General features: G+C 44.4%; 3 protein-coding genes across 5 annotated transcripts; all 3 read left to right on the top strand.

Annotated features, from left to right (window-relative positions):
* Nucleotides 1-3319: 3319 nt before the first annotated feature.
* On the top strand, nt 3320-4267 carry LOC132084036 (olfactory receptor 6Y1-like). Its single transcript, XM_059489033.1, has one exon. The coding sequence runs from the start codon at nt 3320-3322 to the stop codon at nt 4265-4267; it is 948 nt and encodes a 315-aa protein (XP_059345016.1).
* A 5315-nt stretch (nt 4268-9582) lies between these two features.
* Nucleotides 9583-10561, top strand: LOC132084236 (olfactory receptor 9S13-like). The gene has a single exon (XM_059489301.1). It carries the CDS (start codon nt 9586-9588, stop codon nt 10528-10530), a length of 945 nt encoding a protein of 314 aa, XP_059345284.1. The 5' UTR covers nt 9583-9585; the 3' UTR covers nt 10531-10561.
* Nucleotides 10562-12202: 1641 nt separating this feature from the next.
* On the top strand, nt 12203-18020 carry SDR39U1 (short chain dehydrogenase/reductase family 39U member 1). 3 transcript variants are annotated; one of them, XM_059489260.1, is made up of 6 exons: nt 12203-12236; nt 12944-13050; nt 13364-13446; nt 14655-14776; nt 15746-15889; nt 16100-18020. In XM_059489260.1, exons 1-6 carry the CDS (start codon nt 12206-12208, stop codon nt 16513-16515), a joined length of 903 nt encoding a protein of 300 aa, XP_059345243.1. In that variant the 5' UTR covers nt 12203-12205; the 3' UTR covers nt 16516-18020. The 3 variants fall into 3 exon arrangements, with proteins under 3 accessions (XP_059345243.1, XP_059345245.1, XP_059345244.1); XM_059489262.1 differs by lacking the exons at nt 12203-12236; nt 14655-14776 and adding an exon at nt 12434-12475; XM_059489261.1 differs by lacking the exons at nt 12203-12236; nt 13364-13446 and having other exon boundaries at nt 12960-13050.
* Nucleotides 18021-19631: the final 1611 nt, after the last annotated feature.

The raw sequence follows: 19631 nt of genomic DNA on the forward strand, positions 1-19631 counted from the left end.
AAATGACAGAAGGGTGGGAGCACACAGAGGGAGACAGATGGGAGCAGTTTTTTAAGAAAAGAGAATGTTGAGGAGGTGTTTAGCTGCAGTCTGCCACCACCTGAAGAGGATTACAGAGGAGATAGAGGCAATTCTTAAGTGGGCATGCCTGAAAAGACAAAAGCAACAGGAACTTGTTCCAACAAAATTAAATTCAGATAAGATAGAGTGATGAAGCACCACAACACAGTCCCAAATAGGTCAAGAAATCTCTGTCCTTTGAGCTTTGCAAAGCTCGACCTGACAAGTCCCTGAAACTCTGAAATATGTTTGTGACAGCAGAGTGAGTTAAAATATTCTGGAATTAAAGTTCTGCCTTTCAAACCTGAGTTTTTGTATGATTCTTTGATCTGGATGTCAAATGGAAAACTCTGTGGCATCACAAACTGCAACAGAAATTGATGTTTAGGGAAGTGAATCTGGTACCCACAGATTGAGCAATATGTTCAATCCTATCCAGGGAATGGATGCTCTGCAGATGATCCATGTCACTCCTGGATGCAGTACTCCAGATGTTAATATATATTTATAATTTATAATTTTATAGCATAACTCTGCCCACGTCTCTGTTACATCAGCTGTGCCTTGGTCTAGCTGAGAGCTGAAAATGTCAGAGGTACTAAAATCTCTCAGGGAAGCTGTTTAAGCACTCTGACCTCACATCTAAAGGCCTAAATAGCAGCTACTGAATTGAAAATTATTGTTTTTATCCCTTTTTATAGCTTGTCACAGCCTCCAATACCCCATATTTAACAAACCCAATAACTTCTTTTCATGGTTCATGTACCCTGAGTCATATCTTCACATCCTAGCAGGCCTTGGTAAGCACCTCTCTAGTTAATCCACATTTTCCTTGAATTATATATATATATTATTCCTTGAATTATATATATATATATATATATATATATATATATATATATATATATATATATATACATAAATTATAAAACTATATCAATTAAAATTATATAAATAAATAATATAAATTAAAATTATGTAAATACCAGGGAACCCAAAACTGGTCCATGGTAGTTGGATCCTCACCAGCCTAACAGAAATGAGGTAAGAACTAACACTACTCCCTTCTCCATGCACTGACATTATTTTAAAGTTGTCTTTTTTATGAGGTTCCCTTACATTCCTGAGCATGCACATGTGGCTTTGGCCAGAAGTTAGAATTCAGCAGCACACCATAAGGTATGTCAAATGTCACTAGATTCTTACATATTTGCAAAATAAATCAAACTATGCCCCAACAGCCAAATAACTTCTGTGATTCCAGCTCTCCTAGATGCTAAAGTCCCATTATTTTCACTGCATGAAAAGAATTGTAATTTTAAATCTAATTAATGAAATTTAATGTAATAAACGTAATTTAAATGTAATAAATGTAGTTTTAGTCATGGTTCTGGCTTAAGGAAGATATCTAATTAATATGAGACCAAGTGGAGGGAGATTTTACAAACAGCTGCAGCATGGAGGGGGGACCACATCAGGTTTTGTACTTTTCATGCTATAGAATCCTGCAGCAGCTCCCAGCTCTGTTTGGGAGGCAGCTGACCTCATCAGGGGACAGATAAATGTTATCTCTGATCCTCCTTTTGCTTTGAACACATTTGTAGTGTTTTAAAAAATTAGGAAAATGCATAACTTGGCTATTTGTGGGTCTGAACACAACTCCAGTGTGGGTGAAACTACACTTATCCAAAATCACTCACTCCAAAAGCCATTACCAGTTAAGGTCACTGATTTAGATAAGGGCATTAAAATATTTTTCTAGATTACCTTTTGGTAAAAGACTGCCATATCCCCTGCCTCGGGGTATGTTTTTGCTTTCCTCTGCCCTATAAAAATCAGCAGACACCAGCTGGTATTCTTTCATTGTTCAGTGTCTCAGGAAAAAAAAAAAATCTTCCGAGTTTCTTCTGCTCTGCATGGAATCACAGAGGAAACAATAACATCCCTCCTCTTTCCGTGATTGCTTCCATTGGGAGGTTACCACAATTTCTGAATCAGACCTCATGGGACACCACAGGTAAATAAAGTGTTGATTTCTCTGTGCTGGTATAAATCACAGCACTGACATTTCAGCCCACATTCAGCTGTTCCCTACTGGTCCCATTCTGCAGCACCAGTGGGTTCCCACTACAGAAGGTTGAGAACAGTTTTGTTTTTAACAGCACAGGCTGAGCCACTCTTATTTTTGAAGGATTAATCTGAGTTAGCTGCAAACAACCCAGACCTAAAATTGGAATTTGCTTGTACTTATGCTGTATCTGAGATCTCTGTGTACCATCTCAATAGATTTGTGTAGATGTAAGTGTGCTCAGAGCCAGATACAGAAACCTTTAGTGGGCTCTTTCAGATGTATTTGGAGAGGTTTTTTATTTTAAAAATGAATATATCCTTATGGTGCTTCACATTTCTCTTACAGTTCCTGGGATATATATGATATAACTTTAGAAATGTTTAGATGCAGAAACTAAAGCATTGGAAATTGTGAATGTCTGTCTATAAGCTCATAACCTGTCACTTCTTTATACTGGATGGAAAATATATTAGCATCAGTCATCATTTGTCTAAGGTGAGATTTGTAATGTATATTTATCTCCATGAAATGTCAATTTGTAATGTATATTTATCTCCATGAAATGTAAACTTAAAAGCATGTTTTAATTTTTAAAGTGAAAAAAATCTGAATTGAGCAGATAAATTCCACAAAGTTTTGTAATGTATATTTATCTCCATGAAATGTCAATTTGTAATGTATGTTTATCTCCGTGAAATGTAAACTTAAAAGCATGTTTTAATTTTTTAAAGTGAAAAAAATCTGAATTGAGCAGATAAATTCCACAAAGTTTTGTAACGTATATTTATCTCCATGAAATGTCAACTTGTAATGTATGTTTATCTCCGTGAAATGTAAACTTAAAAGCATGTTTTAATTTTTTAAAGTGAAAAAAATCTGAATTGAGCAGATAAATTCCACAAAGTTTTGTGATGTATATTTATCTCCATGAAATGTCAATTTATAATGTATGTTTATCTCCATGAAATGTAAATTTAAAAGCATGTTTTAATTTTTAAAGTGAAAAAAATCTGAATTGAGCAGATAAATTTCACAAAGTTAATTTCTAAAAACCCAGCAAAAAATGTCTGAACTTTTACAGAGTCTTTAAGTGGTGGTGTAACTTATGGCTATGAATTTAAGCCTGGTAGTTAGGTGTGATTGCATTAATTTCTTGCAGGTGGATAAGGTTCATCTTTCTTCTACAGAATGGGTGGGAGGAATGAAACCAAAGTCATGTATTTCTTTCTCCTGGGTTTTCCCACCACTGGTGAACAGCAGCTGCTTCTCTTCTCTGCTTTACTTCTGGCTTATTTATTAACTGTGTTGGAAAACTTCCTCATCATTCTCATCATCCAAAACAACCACAGCCTGCAAAAACCCATGTATTTCTTCCTAGGGAATCTGTCCTTTTTAGAGATCTGGTATGTCTCTGCCATTGAGCCAAAGATGATCAGAGATGTCCTGTGCCATGACAAAAGGATTTCATTCCAGGGCTGCATGGCACAGCTGCATTTCTTTGTGACTTTTGTTTGCACCGAGTACGTCCTGCTGGCCGTGATGGCCTTCGACCGCTTCGTGGCCATCTGCAAACCCCTCAGGTACCCCCTGATCATGAGCCACAAGCTCTGTGCTCAGCTGGTGGCTGCCTGCTGGGTGTGTGGCTTGGCCACCTCTTCCATCAAGCTGGGCTTTATAGCCAGCCTCTCCTTCTGCGACGTGGACAAAATCAATCATTATTTCTGCGACATTTCCCCCCTCCTGAACATCTCCTGCAGCGATTCCTCTTCGGCCGAGCTCGTGGACTTCACCTTGGCCCTGCTGGTCATCATGCTGCCTCTGTGCGCTGTGGTGGCCTCCTACATCTGCATCCTCTTCACTGTGCTGAAGATTCCTTCTTCCCAGGGGAGGCAGAAGGCTTTTTCCACCTGCAGCTCCCACCTGACCGTGGTGGTTTTGTTCTACTCCACCACTCTTTTCACCTACGCCCACCCCAGGCTCATGTACACCTATCGTGCCAACAAGCTGGTGTCACTCCTGTACACGGTGGTTGTGCCGCTTCTGAATCCTCTCATCTACTGCCTTAGAAACAAAGAGGTCAGGGTTGCCATGAGGAGGACTTTTACTTGCAGAAGAGGCACCAAAGAAATCACATGAAGGGGCTTTGCTCATGAAGATCAAGGGCAGCGCTGAGGAGATGAAGTCAGGAGGTCCAAACCTTAATCCATGCAACCACCACCCATATTTATTGAACTAAACCTTGATATATATATATATGTATATACTGTGGTTTTGACGAGATGTGTGGGTTTGGGGTTTTTTTGCTTGTTTTCCTCCTAAGAATCAATGCTGTCACCTTTTCTTAAAAGTCTCCAGCTGAATGACTGCTCTGCTTTGTTCTACTCCACCACTCTTTTCACCTTCGCCCACCCCAGGCTCATGTACACCCATCGTGCCAACAAGCTGGTGTCACTCCTGTACACGGTGGTTGTGCCGCTTCTGAATCCTCTCATCTACTGCCTTAGAAACAAAGAGGTCAGGGTTGCCATGAGGAAGACTTTTACTTGCAGAAGAGGCACCAAAGAAATCACATGAAGGGGCTTTGCTCATGAAGATCAACGGCAGCGCTGAGGAGACGAAGTCAGGAGGTCCAAACCTCAATCCATGCAACCACCACTCATATTTATTGAACTAAACCTTGGTATATTTATGTATATACTATGGTTTTGACTCGAGATGCGTGGGTTTGGGGTTTTTTTTGCTTGTTTTCCTCCTAAGAATCAATGCTGTCACCTTTTCTTAAAAGTCTCCAGCTGAATGACTGCTCTGTTTTGTTCTACTCCACCACTCTTTTCACCTACGCCCACCCCAGGCTCATGTACACCCATCGTGCCAACAAGCTGGTGTCACTCCTGTACACGGTGGTTGTGCCGCTTCTGAATCCTCTCATCTACTGCCTTAGAAACAAAGAGATCAGGGTTGCCATGAGGAGGACTTTTACTTGCAGAAGAGGCACCAAAGAAACCAACTGAAGGGGCTTTGCTCATGAAGATCAACGGCAGCGCTGAGGAGATGAAGTCAGGAGGTCCAAACCTTAATCCATGCAACCACCACTCATATTTATTGAACTAAACCTTGGTATATTTATGTATATACTATGGTTTTGACTCGAGATGCGTGGGTTTGGGATTTTTTTGCTTGTTTTCCTCCTAAGAATCAATGCTGTCACCTTTTCTTAAAAGTCTCCAACTGAATGACTGCTGTTTTTAAAGGTGTTTGGAAATGCTGGAAAATAAAGCCCAAATTTGTTTGCTCTAGATGGAATAAAGTCCAGAAAACACTGTAAATGCATGTGAAAATCAGCTATTTGTGATTCATTTAATCCAAAATTTTGTTACTATCCCTTGAGAGAAATAGGCAGCAGAAAAGAATGGGTAATTGTAACATTCTTAGATTCCTGGTGTAGGATAAAAGGAACCATCCTCTGAAGAAGAAAATGTTTCTAATATGGCATTAGAGAAGGTATAGTGTGAATATTCACATGGTACAGCTGCATTGTCACTTGGCCTCTGTCTCAGCTCCACAACTCCTTCATGAGTTTTTAATTGAAATTTTGCAAGGTTTGAAGTTTCTTTAATGCAGTGATATGGCTACACACATTGACTGGTTTTAAAGCACTGATCTGAAGTGATTGTTTTGAAATAATTTTAGGAAAATCCTTCAAATACACTGGGAAGAGGATCATAATCCAATTATTATGGGGTTTATGTACACTAATAATAATATTGTTAGATAACCTGAAACAAATAATTCATAACCTATTCCACAGAGGTTCCTTAGGAAAGGAGAGAACACAGAAAAGTGTTACACAAACACAAACCTTTTGAGAATGCAAGTTCCCTCTTGCATCTAAGCTTATTTCTGGAAGTTTTCCTAATAAACACTTTCACAAATTCAAGTACTTTTAAAGTACTGTAAATAAGTCACCACCCACAAGTAAAGAAGGTAAAACAAAGTCCAATCTCAGCTTTTGGGAAACTTTCTCTTAATCTCACTCTCTGCCTGCAGATAAGAGAAACTGATAGGAATGTATGCAAATGTAAGGTAGTCTGGGTTTAGAAGACACTGATCAATTGTCAGTCACAAAATATGGGAAGCCATTATATCAAGAACAGAAACATCTATTTCATGCAGATTTATTTAAAACCACGTGCCAAAACAAAGAAAATTTAATATAGTTTGCTGTAACTAAATGGGACACTCCTGTGCTGAGAAGAATGCAAATTTGCTTTTTGAAAAACAGCCAAGTCCTAGGGTGTGTGAGATACCCAAACAGGAGTTGTGAGATGTTTTTCCCTTCCTGGGGTGATTGCTGCCCCCCAGAGCAGCGTTCCATAGAGGCTGGGCCCTCACCTGAACCAGATTTCTCAGTTTTAGAGGTGAGCACACTCCTGGAGTCAGAGAAGAAAACACATTTAGTGAAAACTTGCTTTTGTTTAGAGAGGAGAACCATTATTGCTTGGGGAGAAGGCAAGGGTGTCTGTTCTATTTTGGTAATCTGGAAGAGATTTTACAGCAATTTCTGTGAGCCAGAGAGAAGGTTGAGAAGGGGATCCATGTTTACCCCTGAAAGAATTTCCTACCAAAGTCCTTGACATAGAAACCAAGACAGAAAGGAGGATAAATAACAGAAACTTCAGCTGCCTATTCCAATAAGCACTTTGTATTTTGTGGCCAATGAGTAAAGTGTAAACTTATGAGCTTTGTAAGAATGTGTAAAAAGCATGCAGGCCATAATAAAAACAGTTTGAAGCCTTCTGAAAATGGAATGTGACTTTGTGCTGTCTCTGTCTCAACTACAACAGAAGGAAGCAGATTCTAATGGTTAATGAGATCTTGATTAGGTCCACAGTGTTTTGCTTAGCAGAAAAAAAATTCTACAAGAGGCAGGAAGGGTTCTGCATAAGAAGCAGTGAAAAAAATAGGGGTAGAAGACACACAGAAACAGCTTTACACTTTATTGCTTGTGTTTGTTATTTTATCTCTTCTATTCCGGATATTTTTCTTCTTTTGCAGGCAAAGAAAAATGGCACAAGGGAAAAATATCTCATTTGAGATTTCAGATGTTTGCTGTGAAGGTCCAGGACTGTGGAAACTGAATCCCTGGTGTTTTTTATGTACACTTATTAAAGTATACATAAGCAACATGCTAAGGAGAATGCTCTTAGAAGCAGAGGAAAAGCCAGTGATGTATTGATTACAAGAGAAAAGTCAGCTGAGTAGAAAAAATGTTCAGTATTTTTGGCAATGTGTTCAAGAAACCTGAATTCCAAAAAACCAAACCTGGCTTCAATAACTGTGTTACAAGGTATGTGTATTGTGGTGTGTGAAATCTGAGTTTTGCTTTGTTAAATGTGGTGACAGAATTGGATTAAAAGTTTCTGTTTTCTCTTTTTTTTTCATTATATAGAATGCAGTAATTATGTATACAGTTAGTTCTCCTGGAAATTAAATACATTATCAGGAAGACAGTTTTTAATGTGTCTGCATTTAGACTTTTTGTTTGATCAATCAAGGGACACATAGATCCAGAGACTTCTCAGGTGAATCAAAAATCTTCCTTTCTCACTGGCTAAAAAAGTATCTGCAGCATCTTCATTCTTAGCTGAGGTGTTTACCTTTATTAAAAAGCCATTAAATTAAGTAGTAGTAATTGTTATTTCAACAAAACAATTTTGAATAGGATGTAGGATATCCTTCAATGGACAATATGTTTGATTATCATTAAATTATTTCATAGGTTTACATCTATTACACTAAGATCATTGATGCTTACACATAAAACCAGAACAAAAATAAGAATTTAAAAATAAGGTCAATTACATAAGCCAGGACCACACATCTGTTGAATGCCTGACCACAATGACACAAGATTTTGATGTTTTCTTTTACATTATTGTGGACAAAAGTATCTCTTTTTTTCTTATTCTCTTCTGGCTGGATTTATTAATTCTTATCAAAAACAGCTACTTCTAAGGCACTGTTTTTCCCCTGTTTTGAACAGGTAGGGTGAGACTAGAAGGATCACACTGTGGATGCATCTATTTCTCTCTTTTGACAATAAAGGAAGGTTTAGGAATTGTGAAAGTTGTAGACAACAACCTGGGAAAGGCTTTGAGTGATACTTGACCTGACTGCCTAAACCTGAGCTCTCTGCACACAAAAATCCCCAGGAAAACTCACCAAAATATTTGATGAGCAAGGTTATGCAAAGAGAAATTCTTTCTCCAAATTTATTTCCCTTTCCTAAGACTCGTGGGTAAATAAGAACAAAGGATTGAATAGAACAAAGGATTAAATACATTAAATACCTTCTGAGGGTACCTAGAAGTAAGGCTACATTTCAAGGACCACGGAGGGATAGCTGGAGAAATTGTTAAAAATTAATTCAATGGTTTTAAAATATTAAGTATATGCTGGTTAAGAAAAATTACCTAATGGAAATGACAGCAAAGCAAATTAAATACCATTTCTGTCACTCAGCTTTTTAAAAAATAATAGACTTGAAATTTTTTTAAACAATTATCTAAATGAATACATTTCTTGGCTCATATATTTTCAATTGTTTTGCATCATCTGAAGTAGCATTTTTCCTTGTTCTTTTGTTTAGGGGAGAGCAATCTTGTGCATTAGTTGCAATCTTGTGGGTTAGTTGCAGTCTTAGGGTGAGATTATTTTCTGCCAGTTAAATCTGAAATAGGTCTTCAACTGTAGAATGAAATGTCTGTTTCTAGTTGGTTGTAAAGTTTATTAAATTAAAATAGGTTGGATAAGCTGCATGCAGAATGTTTCTTTATACTGAAGATATTACAAGATTATTAGTTTATAAATTACCCTGTAGTAGTTGACAAAAATCGGCAGATATGATATATCAATAAATTTTATACCTTTTCCCATATCCCTATTTAAATTTATTAATTAATAATTAATAAAATAATATAAATAGAATATAATTAATATATAATGCTACATAACATATATAATATATTACATTATGCATAAATTATAATTATTACAAATAATATTTATATCCATTAATATATAATTTATATTTTTACTAATATAATGGTTATAGTAATATATTATATATTATATATAATTTTAATTAATTATATATAATATTATTATTTTATATTATATATAGATATTATTTACATTGTATTAATATTTTGAATAATAAAATGTTGTTTTATATTATTTTATATAATTAATACATATAATTTATAGTGAGCATTAATTGTATTAATTTATATTTCTTATGTTTCATATATAATATATATATTGATGTCACATATTGAGATATATATTGATATCATAGATATTGATATCATATATTTTCTTCTTGTTGTACAATTGCTTCTCCAGGCAAACTATCTGCAATCCACTGCATCCTAATTTCCTTTTGGAAAGCCGAGATGGAAAACCACACCAGGATAAGTGAGTTCATTTTGGTGGGGTTCAGATCCCACCCAGGATCCCAAGTCCTTCTCTCAGCTCTCTTCTCCACAATGTACTTTGTCACTGTGGTGGGAAACATCGGCATGATCCTCATCATCAGGATGGAGCCCAAGCTGCACACCCCAATGTACTTCTTCCTGGGGAACCTGTCCACCTTGGACATCTGTTATTCCTCTGCCATCACTCCCAGGGCAGCCCTGGCATTCTTGCTGGGCAGAAGGAGCATTTCCTATGCTGGCTGTGCTTCCCAAATGTTCTTCTTCTCTCTCTTTGGCACAACAGAAGCTTTTTTCCTGGCTGTGATGGCTTATGATCGCTTCACTGCCATCTGCAACCCGCTGCTCTACCAGGTGGTTATGAGCAGAAGGCTTTGTGTGCTCATGGTGGTGGGCTCCTATCTGTCAGGCTGCATCAACTGCACCATCCAGACAGGCTTCACCTTCAGCCTGTCCTTCTGTGGGCACAGAGAAATCAAGCACTTCTTCTGTGAAGTGGCTGCAGTGATCCACACCTCCTGCTCCAACACCATTGTCAACGAGCTCGTAATGCTGGCTGTGTGTGGACCAATAATTGTGGGCACTGCCCTGGTGGTTTTTGTCTCCTATGGTTATATCATCGTCACAATCACCCAAATGCCTTCAGCAGAAAGCAGGCACAAGGCCTTCTCCACCTGCTCTTCTCACATGGTGACAATCTGCTTGTTCTTTGGGACAGTGTTCTTCATGTATGCTCAGCCTGGAGCTGCATCCTCATCACCCAGCAAGAGCAACATCATCTCCATCTTCTACACCGTTGTTATTCCCACGCTGAACCCCTTCATTTACACCCTCAGAAACAGGGAGGTAAAAGGGGCTCTGAAAAAACAGTTAAAAAGGAAAGGGTTTTTTAAGCACCATTCCTGAAGTTGAGAATGAGCACACGTTCAATTTGTAAAATAAAGGACATCAGGACCTGAATGTAAAATAAAGGACGGGATGTAAAATAAAGGACAGGATGTAAAATTAAGGAAATCAGGACCTGCTTTCAAGACTCTTTTGTGTTTCTAGATGGTCAGTAAAAGCAGGATATATAAACAAATCTATGAGAATCTAGTGATTGTTATTTCAACTAAACAATTTCTGATAGGATATCCTTCAATGGGCAATATGTTTGATTTCTATGAAATTATTTCATAAGTTTACATCAATTACACTTAAATCATTGATGCTTACCCATAAAACCAGAATAAAGATAAGAATTTAAAAGTAAGGCCAATTAAGTAAGCCAAGGCCACACATCTGTTAAATGGCTGATCACAGTGACACACAATTTTGACATTTTCTTTTACATTACTGTGAACAAAAGTATCTCTTTTTTTCTGATTTTTCTCTGGCCAGCTTTACTCCTTTTCTAGAGCAGATGAAAGTGAGGTTTCATTTAACCATAATTGGACTTTAACAAGTCATCTGACCTGTAATTTAGAGGCCTCTTATAGCCATTCAAAACATACCAGCATTTTAAAGCCATAATTAACATGATGGGTTGGACAATTTGAACAGTACCTAAGTGTACTGAACATGTAAAATAGGACAGAAAATTCAGATTCTGGCAGCAGAATCTGCTGCCACACCTAAGTGTACTGAACATGTGAAAACAGGACACAAACAGATTCTGGCACTTATTTCTGGAACACAGCCAGTTCAGGTTGGAGGCATTCTCACTCTGCACATCCACAGCTAAATTAAGTCAGACAAGAGTGAAGCACAGAGATGTGTCTCTGCAAATAACTCTTAAAACTCAAATATCCAAGCTGGCTCCTCGTAGAAAACCCATTTCTTCTTTTCTTAACCACAGGACATGGCACTTTCATAGAGCTGGTGGCCAGAGGGATGAGGAGAGCTGTGGTTGCTCAGTGAAGCAAGGGAGACACCACTCCTGGAAGTGCCCAAAAAGAGACAGGACATGGCACTTGGTGCCATGATTTAGCTCATGGTGGTGTTCAGTCAAACACAACAATCCTGGAGGTATTTTCCAACTTTAATGGTTCTGTGACTGAGTGACAGACTGGGGCTGGGGGAAGGATGATGGATGGATGATGGATGGATGGATGGATGGATGGCCGGATGGATGGATGGATGATGGATGGATGGATGGATGGATGGATGGATGGCCGGATGGATGGATGATGGATGGATGGATGATGGATGGATGGATGGATGGATGGATGATGGATGGATGGATGATGGATGGATGGATGATGGATGGATGGATGATGGATGGATGATGGATGGATGGATGGATGGATGGATGGATGGATGGATGGATGATGGATGGATGGATGGATGGATGGCCGGATGGATGATGAATGTCCCCTCAGCCCCGCTCTGCTCTGTTCCCTGAGTGTCCCCTCAGCCCCGGGCCGCTCCCCGTGTCCCCAACCCGGTTCCAGCCCGGTTCCAGCCCGGTTCCAGCCCGGTTCGCCGCCCATTCCCGAGCACGGCCCCGGCGCTGGGATGCGCTGGCCCTTTAAGGGCCTCCGCGCCGCTAGGGGGCGCCGTGCGCGGCGGGGGCGCACGCGCCGTGGGCGCTGCTCGGCGCATGCGCGGCGCGGCGATGCGGGTGGTGGTGGGTGAGTGCGGGGCTGGGGGAGCGGGGCTGTGAGGGAGCGGCCGACAGAGAGAGCGGGGCGTGAGCGTGCAGGGCCCAGAGAGAACGAGGCGTGAGGGAGCAGGGGCAAGAGAGAACGGGGCCCGTGAGGGAGCGGCGGACAGAGAGAGCGGGAGCCCGAGAGGGAGCGGCTGACCGAGAGAGAGCGGGGGCGTGAGCGAGCGGGAACCGTGAGGGTGCGGAGTCCGTGAGGGAGCGGAGGTCTGAGGGAACGGGGCCCGTGAGGGAGGGGTGGCCTGCGAGAGCGGCGGTCTGAAGGTCTGAAGCGGGGGCCGTGAGGGAGCGGTGGCCCTGATGGAGCGGGGCCGTGAGGGAGCCGCGGCCTCAGGGAACGGGGGCCTGAGGGTGCGGGGCCGTGAGGGAGCGGCGGAAGAGAGAGCGAGGCCCGTGGAGGTGCGGGTGCCTGTGGGAGCAGGTCCGTAAGGGAGCGGGTCCCGTGAGGGAGCGGGAGTGTTGAGCGGAACGGAGTTTTGGAGAAGGGCCAGGCGGGCCTGGGTTGTGGGTGCTGCCCGCTGGGTTGGAGCCAAGCCGCCGCTTCCTCCCCGGCTATGGGAGCTGGCCGTGAGCGCGGGCGGTGCTGCGGTGATGCAGCCCCAGGCACGGGCCGCCTCTGCTGCAGAGGGGTGATGGCACAGCAACACAGCCCTGATGTTCTGTCTCTCTAACCAGGTGGTGGGACGGGCTTCGTGGGCAGAGCCCTGACCCAGCTGCTGCGGAGCCGAGGGCACCAAGTGACCCATGTGTCACGAAGAGGGGGCACGGATCGGATCAGCTGGGTATGAAATGAGAGCGGTCACAGCAGGGCGAGTGTGACAGGGCTGAGAAACCAGGCTGTGTGTCGTGGCTTTCCATGGCATGGAGGGGAGGTCTGGCTCCTCTGGATGTCCTTTTGCTGGGTGTTCCATGGGTCAGAGTCATTAGAATGGGTACTGCTGTAGCTCCAAGAAACAAAATCTTCTCCATTCGTGCTGTCTCTGCAAATGTCAGGAAGAAACTGGGTGAAGTTCTTGGGAGCCTGCTCTGCTTATTTGCAGGGAAGGCTTGATCCGAGGGGTGGCCTGATTTGTCATGTCTGTCACTCCTGCCCAGGAGGAGCTGTCCCACTCCGGGCTGCCCCTGTGTGAAGCTGTGGTCAACTTGGCTGGTGAAAATGTCCTCAACCCTTTCCGCAGGTAACTTGATGTTCCATAGTGCTCTTGGGATAAGGTGGAGTGAAGACAGGCTAGTGTTGTCAGCGAATGTGGAAAGGGAGGAAACAACATGACCATGAAGCTCTTGGGTTGACATTTGCACCCTCAAGTACCCAGAGCATTTCTGTGGGCCTGGTAGGTTCTGAGAGACCTTTGGAAGAAAAGTTCCCTCCTGCATCTACAGCTGGAGGCCAGAAACATTAGTTCCACATTTCCAAAAGGAGATTGGGTGGCATGCCTGCATGCAAAGTTTGACTTCTGGGAGGAGCACCAGCTTTGCTGTCTAGCTCCTTTGCTGACTTTGTCTGAAGGCAGTCCAAACCCTTCAGTCTTGTAAGGGTTAGAGCCACCATCTCCCAAAGTTCCTCTGCCTTTGTGCTGTAAGATGACATGTCCTCCCTTTGCTCTGAGGTGAGGGGAGTTCCTGTGACCTCTCCTTGATGCCTTGTGCAGGCTGCCCTAGAACAGAGACTGGACAGAGCTCAAGAATAAAGCAGGGATTAATTAGGAGGATGCATGGATCCACCTGGGACAGCACAGGGCTACACCCAAGATGAACCAAAATGGTCACAAAATGCCCCACTGGTCACAGGGTCTCTCACTTTTATAAGCTCTGCTCCATTTGCATATTGGAGTTAATTGTCCAATTAGAGAATAATGAAGGGATTTATTCAAAGGATCTCCTCCATGGATCCACCTTGGGCACTACAAGAGCCCAGCCAGGGCTGCACCCAAGGTAACCAAAATGGCCACAAAAGTAACACAAAATGAACCAAAATGGTCACAAAATGCACAACAATGCTCATGAGGTCTCTCACTTTTATAAGTTCCGCTCTATTTGCATATCTGCTCTATTGGAGTTAATTGTCCAATTCCAGGTTTGGCCCATGCAGTCCCATCCTTGTTTTTCCCTCTCCAGCCCACGGTGTTTGTGCTCTTGGCCTGAGATTTGGCTCATTTGTCCTTGGTCCCCAGCTGGAGCAGGAATTGTTTTGTCTCCCTGCTCTGTGCACAGAGCTCACCATCCCCTAATAGAAGCCCAGAGCCACCCACTAAAGCAACATAGAACCTGAAAAATATAAAAACTAAAACCTGAGGCACCACCCTGTGCGTGTGAGCTGGTGTTGGCTGGGTCCCCCTTGGTGGCAGTGTCCTGTGAGGTGTTTGATCCCTGGCTCTCCCTTTCCCAGGTGGAATGATGACTTCTGCAGGGAGGTCGTCAGCAGCCGGGTGGAGACCACGAAGGCCTTGGCCAAAGCCATCGGTGCTGCTGAGCAGCCTCCCCGTGCCTGGGTCCTCGTCACTGGCGTAGGTATTGGTTGGGCCTGGCCAAGACAGCACTCCTGCTGACCTGGAGAGGCCTTGCCTGCAGACAGTTCCTCAGGAGCACCTTCTTGCCTTGAAATGTCAGCTGTATTGCTATCAGTGTCACTGTGTTTAGGCAAGCCTTGATAAGCTTTTAGTGCTGCTGGAGAGGAATTTGGCTCCCTGTGCTTTGTCTAGGGCAGTTCTGTGTTTTCCTGTGAAAGCCTTTAGGCATCCTGTAGAATCAATTTGTGTCAGTAAGGCCTTCTGCATAATCTCCAACTTCCTGCTTGCTGCAGTCTTTTAAGCTGAGATTTATCTTTAAAGCTGCCATGGTTTAAACCTTCCAGCCACCTCAGTGTGTTGCTTGCAGGCCTGTTTGGGTTTTGGGGCTGCCTGAGTGTTAGTGCATCCTGCTGAACCTGTAGAGCACATTGGTAGTTCAAAAACTTGTCAGTATCAGAGACCCTGAGCTGTTCTTGTGAGGACATCCCTGGTGGAGTGATCAAGCTCACAGAATCCCAGAATGGTCTTGGGTTGGAAGGGGCCCTAAAGCCAATGCAGTGCCGTGACAGGGACACCTTTCACTGTCCCAAACCCCATCCAGCCTGGCCTTGGACACTTTCAGGGATCCAGGGGTGGCCACAGCTGCTCTGGGCACCCTGTGCCAGGGCGTCCCCACCCTCACAGGGTAGATTTCCTTCCTAGCAGCCAGTCTAAACTGACTTTAAATTTGAAGCAATTCCCCCTTGTCCTGGCACTCCAGGCCCTTGTAGTCTCTCTCCAGCTTTCCTATAGGTTCCCTTCAGGTACTGGAAGGTTGCAATTAGGTCTCTTTTCCAGGCTGAACAATCCCAGTTCTCTCAGCCTTTCCTCACAGGAGTTCTGGGCTCCTGGAGGCAGAGAAGGTCTGATGGGAAAGAGGGGCTTGGTGTGATCATTCAACCCTGACCCCCTTTCTGCTGTCACCCTGCAGGTTTTTACCGGCCCAGCCCCACAGCTGAGTACACTGAAGACAGTGCAGGAGGGGATTTTGACTTCTTCTCACGCCTGGTGAGCTCGTGGGAGGCTGCAGCTCTCATCCCTGAGAGCCCAACTCGTGGTGTTGTGGTGAGATCAGGTGAGATGGGGCATCGTGGTTATTAATGGGGATTGCTTTACTGCTGGGAAGAGCTGGGTAAAGGGCATCAGTTCTTCTCTCTTTCCTTGTTGGGGTGCTGTTCCAGCCAGCCCCTTAAGGGTTCTCCTGCTTGTAGGTGTGGGTGTGAAGGAGGTTTTGCCCTCTGGCAGCAGCACCTGGTGTCACTCTGTCACTCTGTTCTCCCCACAGGTGTGGTGCTGGGCCGAGATGGCGGCGCAATCTCCCAGATGCTCTTGCCTTTCCGCCTGGGACTCGGAGGGCCCATGGGCTCTGGACTGCAGCCCTTCCCGTGGATCCACATCCAGGACCTGGCTGGGATCGTGTGTCACGCCCTGGAGACGGAGTCAGTGCGAGGCGTCCTCAACGGCGTCGCCCCGTCCTCGCCTGGCACCTCCAATGGCACCTTTGCCCAGGAGCTGGCGGCAGCCCTGGGGCGCCCGGCGCTGCTGCCGGTGCCCGCCTGGGCCGTGCGGGCTCTCTTTGGGGCAGAGAGGGCGGCCATGCTGCTGGAGGGACAGAGGGTGCTGCCCAAGCGCACCCTGGAGAGCGGCTACCGCTTCATCTTCCCTGAGCTGCCTGCAGCTCTCAAGGACATTGTGGCTTGAGGCCTCCCTGCTTGGGCTGGGCCCTGTTTGTGTGAGCTCCCTATCAAAGAGGGGAGCCCTGCCCCCTGACACTTCCCCATCCACGTACAGCAGGGGTGAGCAATCCTGCCCTCCCGTATCTCACTGTTGAGGAATCATCCCTCTTACTGCCACCTGAATGTTAACATCACCTGCACTTGGGGAAGGGCAGGAGCCCCTCACAGGACTGGGACTGTGGGATTGCCCATCTTCCCTTTGTGTGGTGTGCGTGTGAACTGCTGGCAAAGCAGCTGGGGGTGTCCTGTCTTCTCTCCTGAGAGATATGGCAGCATGAAACAGTCCTAATGCTCTTGTAATTCCTCCATGGTACTGGAAGTTGCCCTTCCTGTTTTCTCCATGATGACAGGCAAAGCAGAACAGCTAAAGTCTCTTGGTGTTGGTGGTTGTGGGAGAAGATGCATCTTAGGGTGCTGAATACAAATTGCTTGGAGACTCTGCCCTCTCTTTTCTTGTGCCTGGTACCAAGTGGATGTCTCAGTACCTTCAGCTATGTCTAACCCAAAGAGTTGCACCCTTCCAGGGTTGCATTCCCCTTGTGCTGTGGCAGGGATGAGGGAGAGCCCTGCTTTGCCAGCCTCTAGAGGAAAGGGTGACAGTCAGACTGTGGCCCCTGGGCTGCTTTGCCTTGGCTGAGTGCCCATCTAAGCTTGAGCTCGGGAAAGCTGGGTGGTACATCCCTGTGTGAGCTTTGGTCACAGCTTTAGTCCAAAGGAGCATTTCAGCTATTGCCTTCCTTGTGCTTACCTCACACCAGGGTGGTTTTTTACTGATCCCATGAGGTGGTGCTGGTGTTCAGGTGTTCCCCCTGACTGGGCACTGAGGATATCCCAGCTGCCTGGTCTGCCTTGGGAAGCAGAACCTCTTCCCTTTTAAAGCAATTTCATCATCTCACAGTGGCAGAAAATGCATCCATGTGCTTCCCTTGACCCACTTCCATATCCCAAAGGGGGTTGCAGGGTGTGAAGTCCACAGAGCAGTGAAGTTTATTGTAGCAGTACTTCTGGAGAAATACTCCTAGTGTGATGTAAGCTGGGGCTAGAAAATACTATTAAAAGGCACTTCAGGCAGATAAAGACCTACTCTGTGCCATCCACAACAACAGCAGTTCACTCATTTCTGTTTATGCCAGAGTAGCTGAAGGATCAGTCTTGGTGAAGTCTAGATGAGTCTCCTGTCTCTGTTCAGTACATACTGGAGACATCTGTGTGACATCTGTGAGCAGCTGAGCCTGGAGTTGTGGTCTCATTCTGACAGAGCTGAGTGATCTGCACTGCTGCCTTGCTTTGGGGTTAGCTCTGGGCTGACTGCTAAGCTGCAACAGTATTAAAGACAGCAAGGCTTAATTCAGAGTTTTCTGTAGCAGTCATAGTTCTGCACCATTTGTATTGTTAATCTGCTTTAAACATTCTTTCACTAATTGTAAGACACTGATTCCCTAATTAAAGTTGGTGTTTCCCTTCCATGTACCCCTTGATTTCCACTGACCATGGACTTCAGTAAAACCTTTGATTCCATTTTCCACAGTGCTCTCCTGGAGACACTGGCTGCTCCTGGCCTGCATGGGCATACCCTGCTCTGGGTACAAACCAGTCTGGGCAGCTGAGTGCCAGGTAGGGAAGGGTTAAACCCAGGTGGGGAAGGGTTAAACCCAGGTGGGGAAGGGTTAAACCCAGCTGGTGGCCCATCAGAACTGGTGTTCCCCAGGGCTCAGTACTTTTTAGTCCTTTTTAGTGTCTTTCACCAGTGATCTGCATGGGGAGGTGTGGTCACCAATTGTTGTGGTGTTGTGAGGGTCCCCAGAACAAGGTGAGAGATGAGAATTGACTCCAAGTTCTCAGTAGGCTGATTATTATTATATTATATTATATTATATAATATTAAAATAAAATTATAAACTATACTAAGGAAAGAGAAAGGAGACATCAGAAGGCTGGACAAGAATGATAATAAAAACTCATGACTGACCAGAGTCCTGACACAGCTGGCTGGGATTGGTCATTAATTAAAAACAATTCACATGCTGTGTAAACAATTCTCCAAATCACATTCCAGAGGAGCAAAACATTGAGAAACTGAGGCTTCTCATCTTGCCAGGAGTAGAAATCATGAAGAAGGGGTTTTTCATAAAATACCACCGTGACAAGGGGGTTGAGTGCACTCTTAGTGAGCTGGCAGACCCAGCTTGGATGGCATTTTTGGGAGGGTGGGCAGGCTCTGCAGACGGCCATGGGCAGTGCCAGTGGTAGGAGGCTCATCAGGGTCCTGCACCTGGGTCACAACAAATCCATGCAGTGCTCCAGGCTTAGCCCTGAGGGCCTGGAAAGCTGGAATGACCTGGGCATGCTGGGTGACAATGGCTCAGTGTGCCCAGGTGGCCAGGCAGGCCAGTGGCACCTGGCACCATGGACACACAGAATAGAGATCCCTCACCCAGACAGGGAATCCTGGCTGCACTCAGCAGCAGCAGGGCACGGCCAGACAAGTCCCTAGCAAACCTTGGAACCATCTGAGATGCTTTTCCCCTCCATTCCATAATGGGTCCTTTATCCCCTGGGCATTAACTCTGCCTCAGGCTGTGAGCTGACCCCAGAGCTGTTCCCACTGAGCCACTGGAATAGATCCACACCCAGCAGGGGCTGCTGGATCTCCTGGCACAGCCCTTGGAAGAGCTGGATCAGAGTGTCCTTTTCTCTGCTTAGGTTCCTCTCTGGTTTCTCTACCTGCTGGTGGGCATCTGTGCCCCTTTGTGCATGTGTAGACCAAGTTTTTATTGTATAACCAGAAAAATTCACTTTGTAAAGGAGCAGAGAAGTGTTTTAATCACTGCCCTGAAGGCTTTACTGATAAACAATCCTGTAGCAATGACTGAACTTTTTTATTTCAAAGCACAGTTGAACACAAGCTCCAGGGCAGCAATTTGTGAGTTATAATTTGAGAGTCTGTGGTTGGGAGAGTTATAATTTGCATTTTTTCATCTTGCAAAGGGAAGGAGTGACTACACTGCCATGAAAATTCCCATTTTAGTTCTGCTCCAATTATCACAAGGTTCCTTCATCTGCACGTGTCCTGATCCACAT

The sequence above is a fragment of the Ammospiza nelsoni genome, chromosome 26, assembly GCF_027579445.1.
Source record: "Ammospiza nelsoni isolate bAmmNel1 chromosome 26, bAmmNel1.pri, whole genome shotgun sequence".
In the NCBI taxonomy this organism is placed as follows: domain Eukaryota; kingdom Metazoa; phylum Chordata; class Aves; order Passeriformes; family Passerellidae; genus Ammospiza; species Ammospiza nelsoni.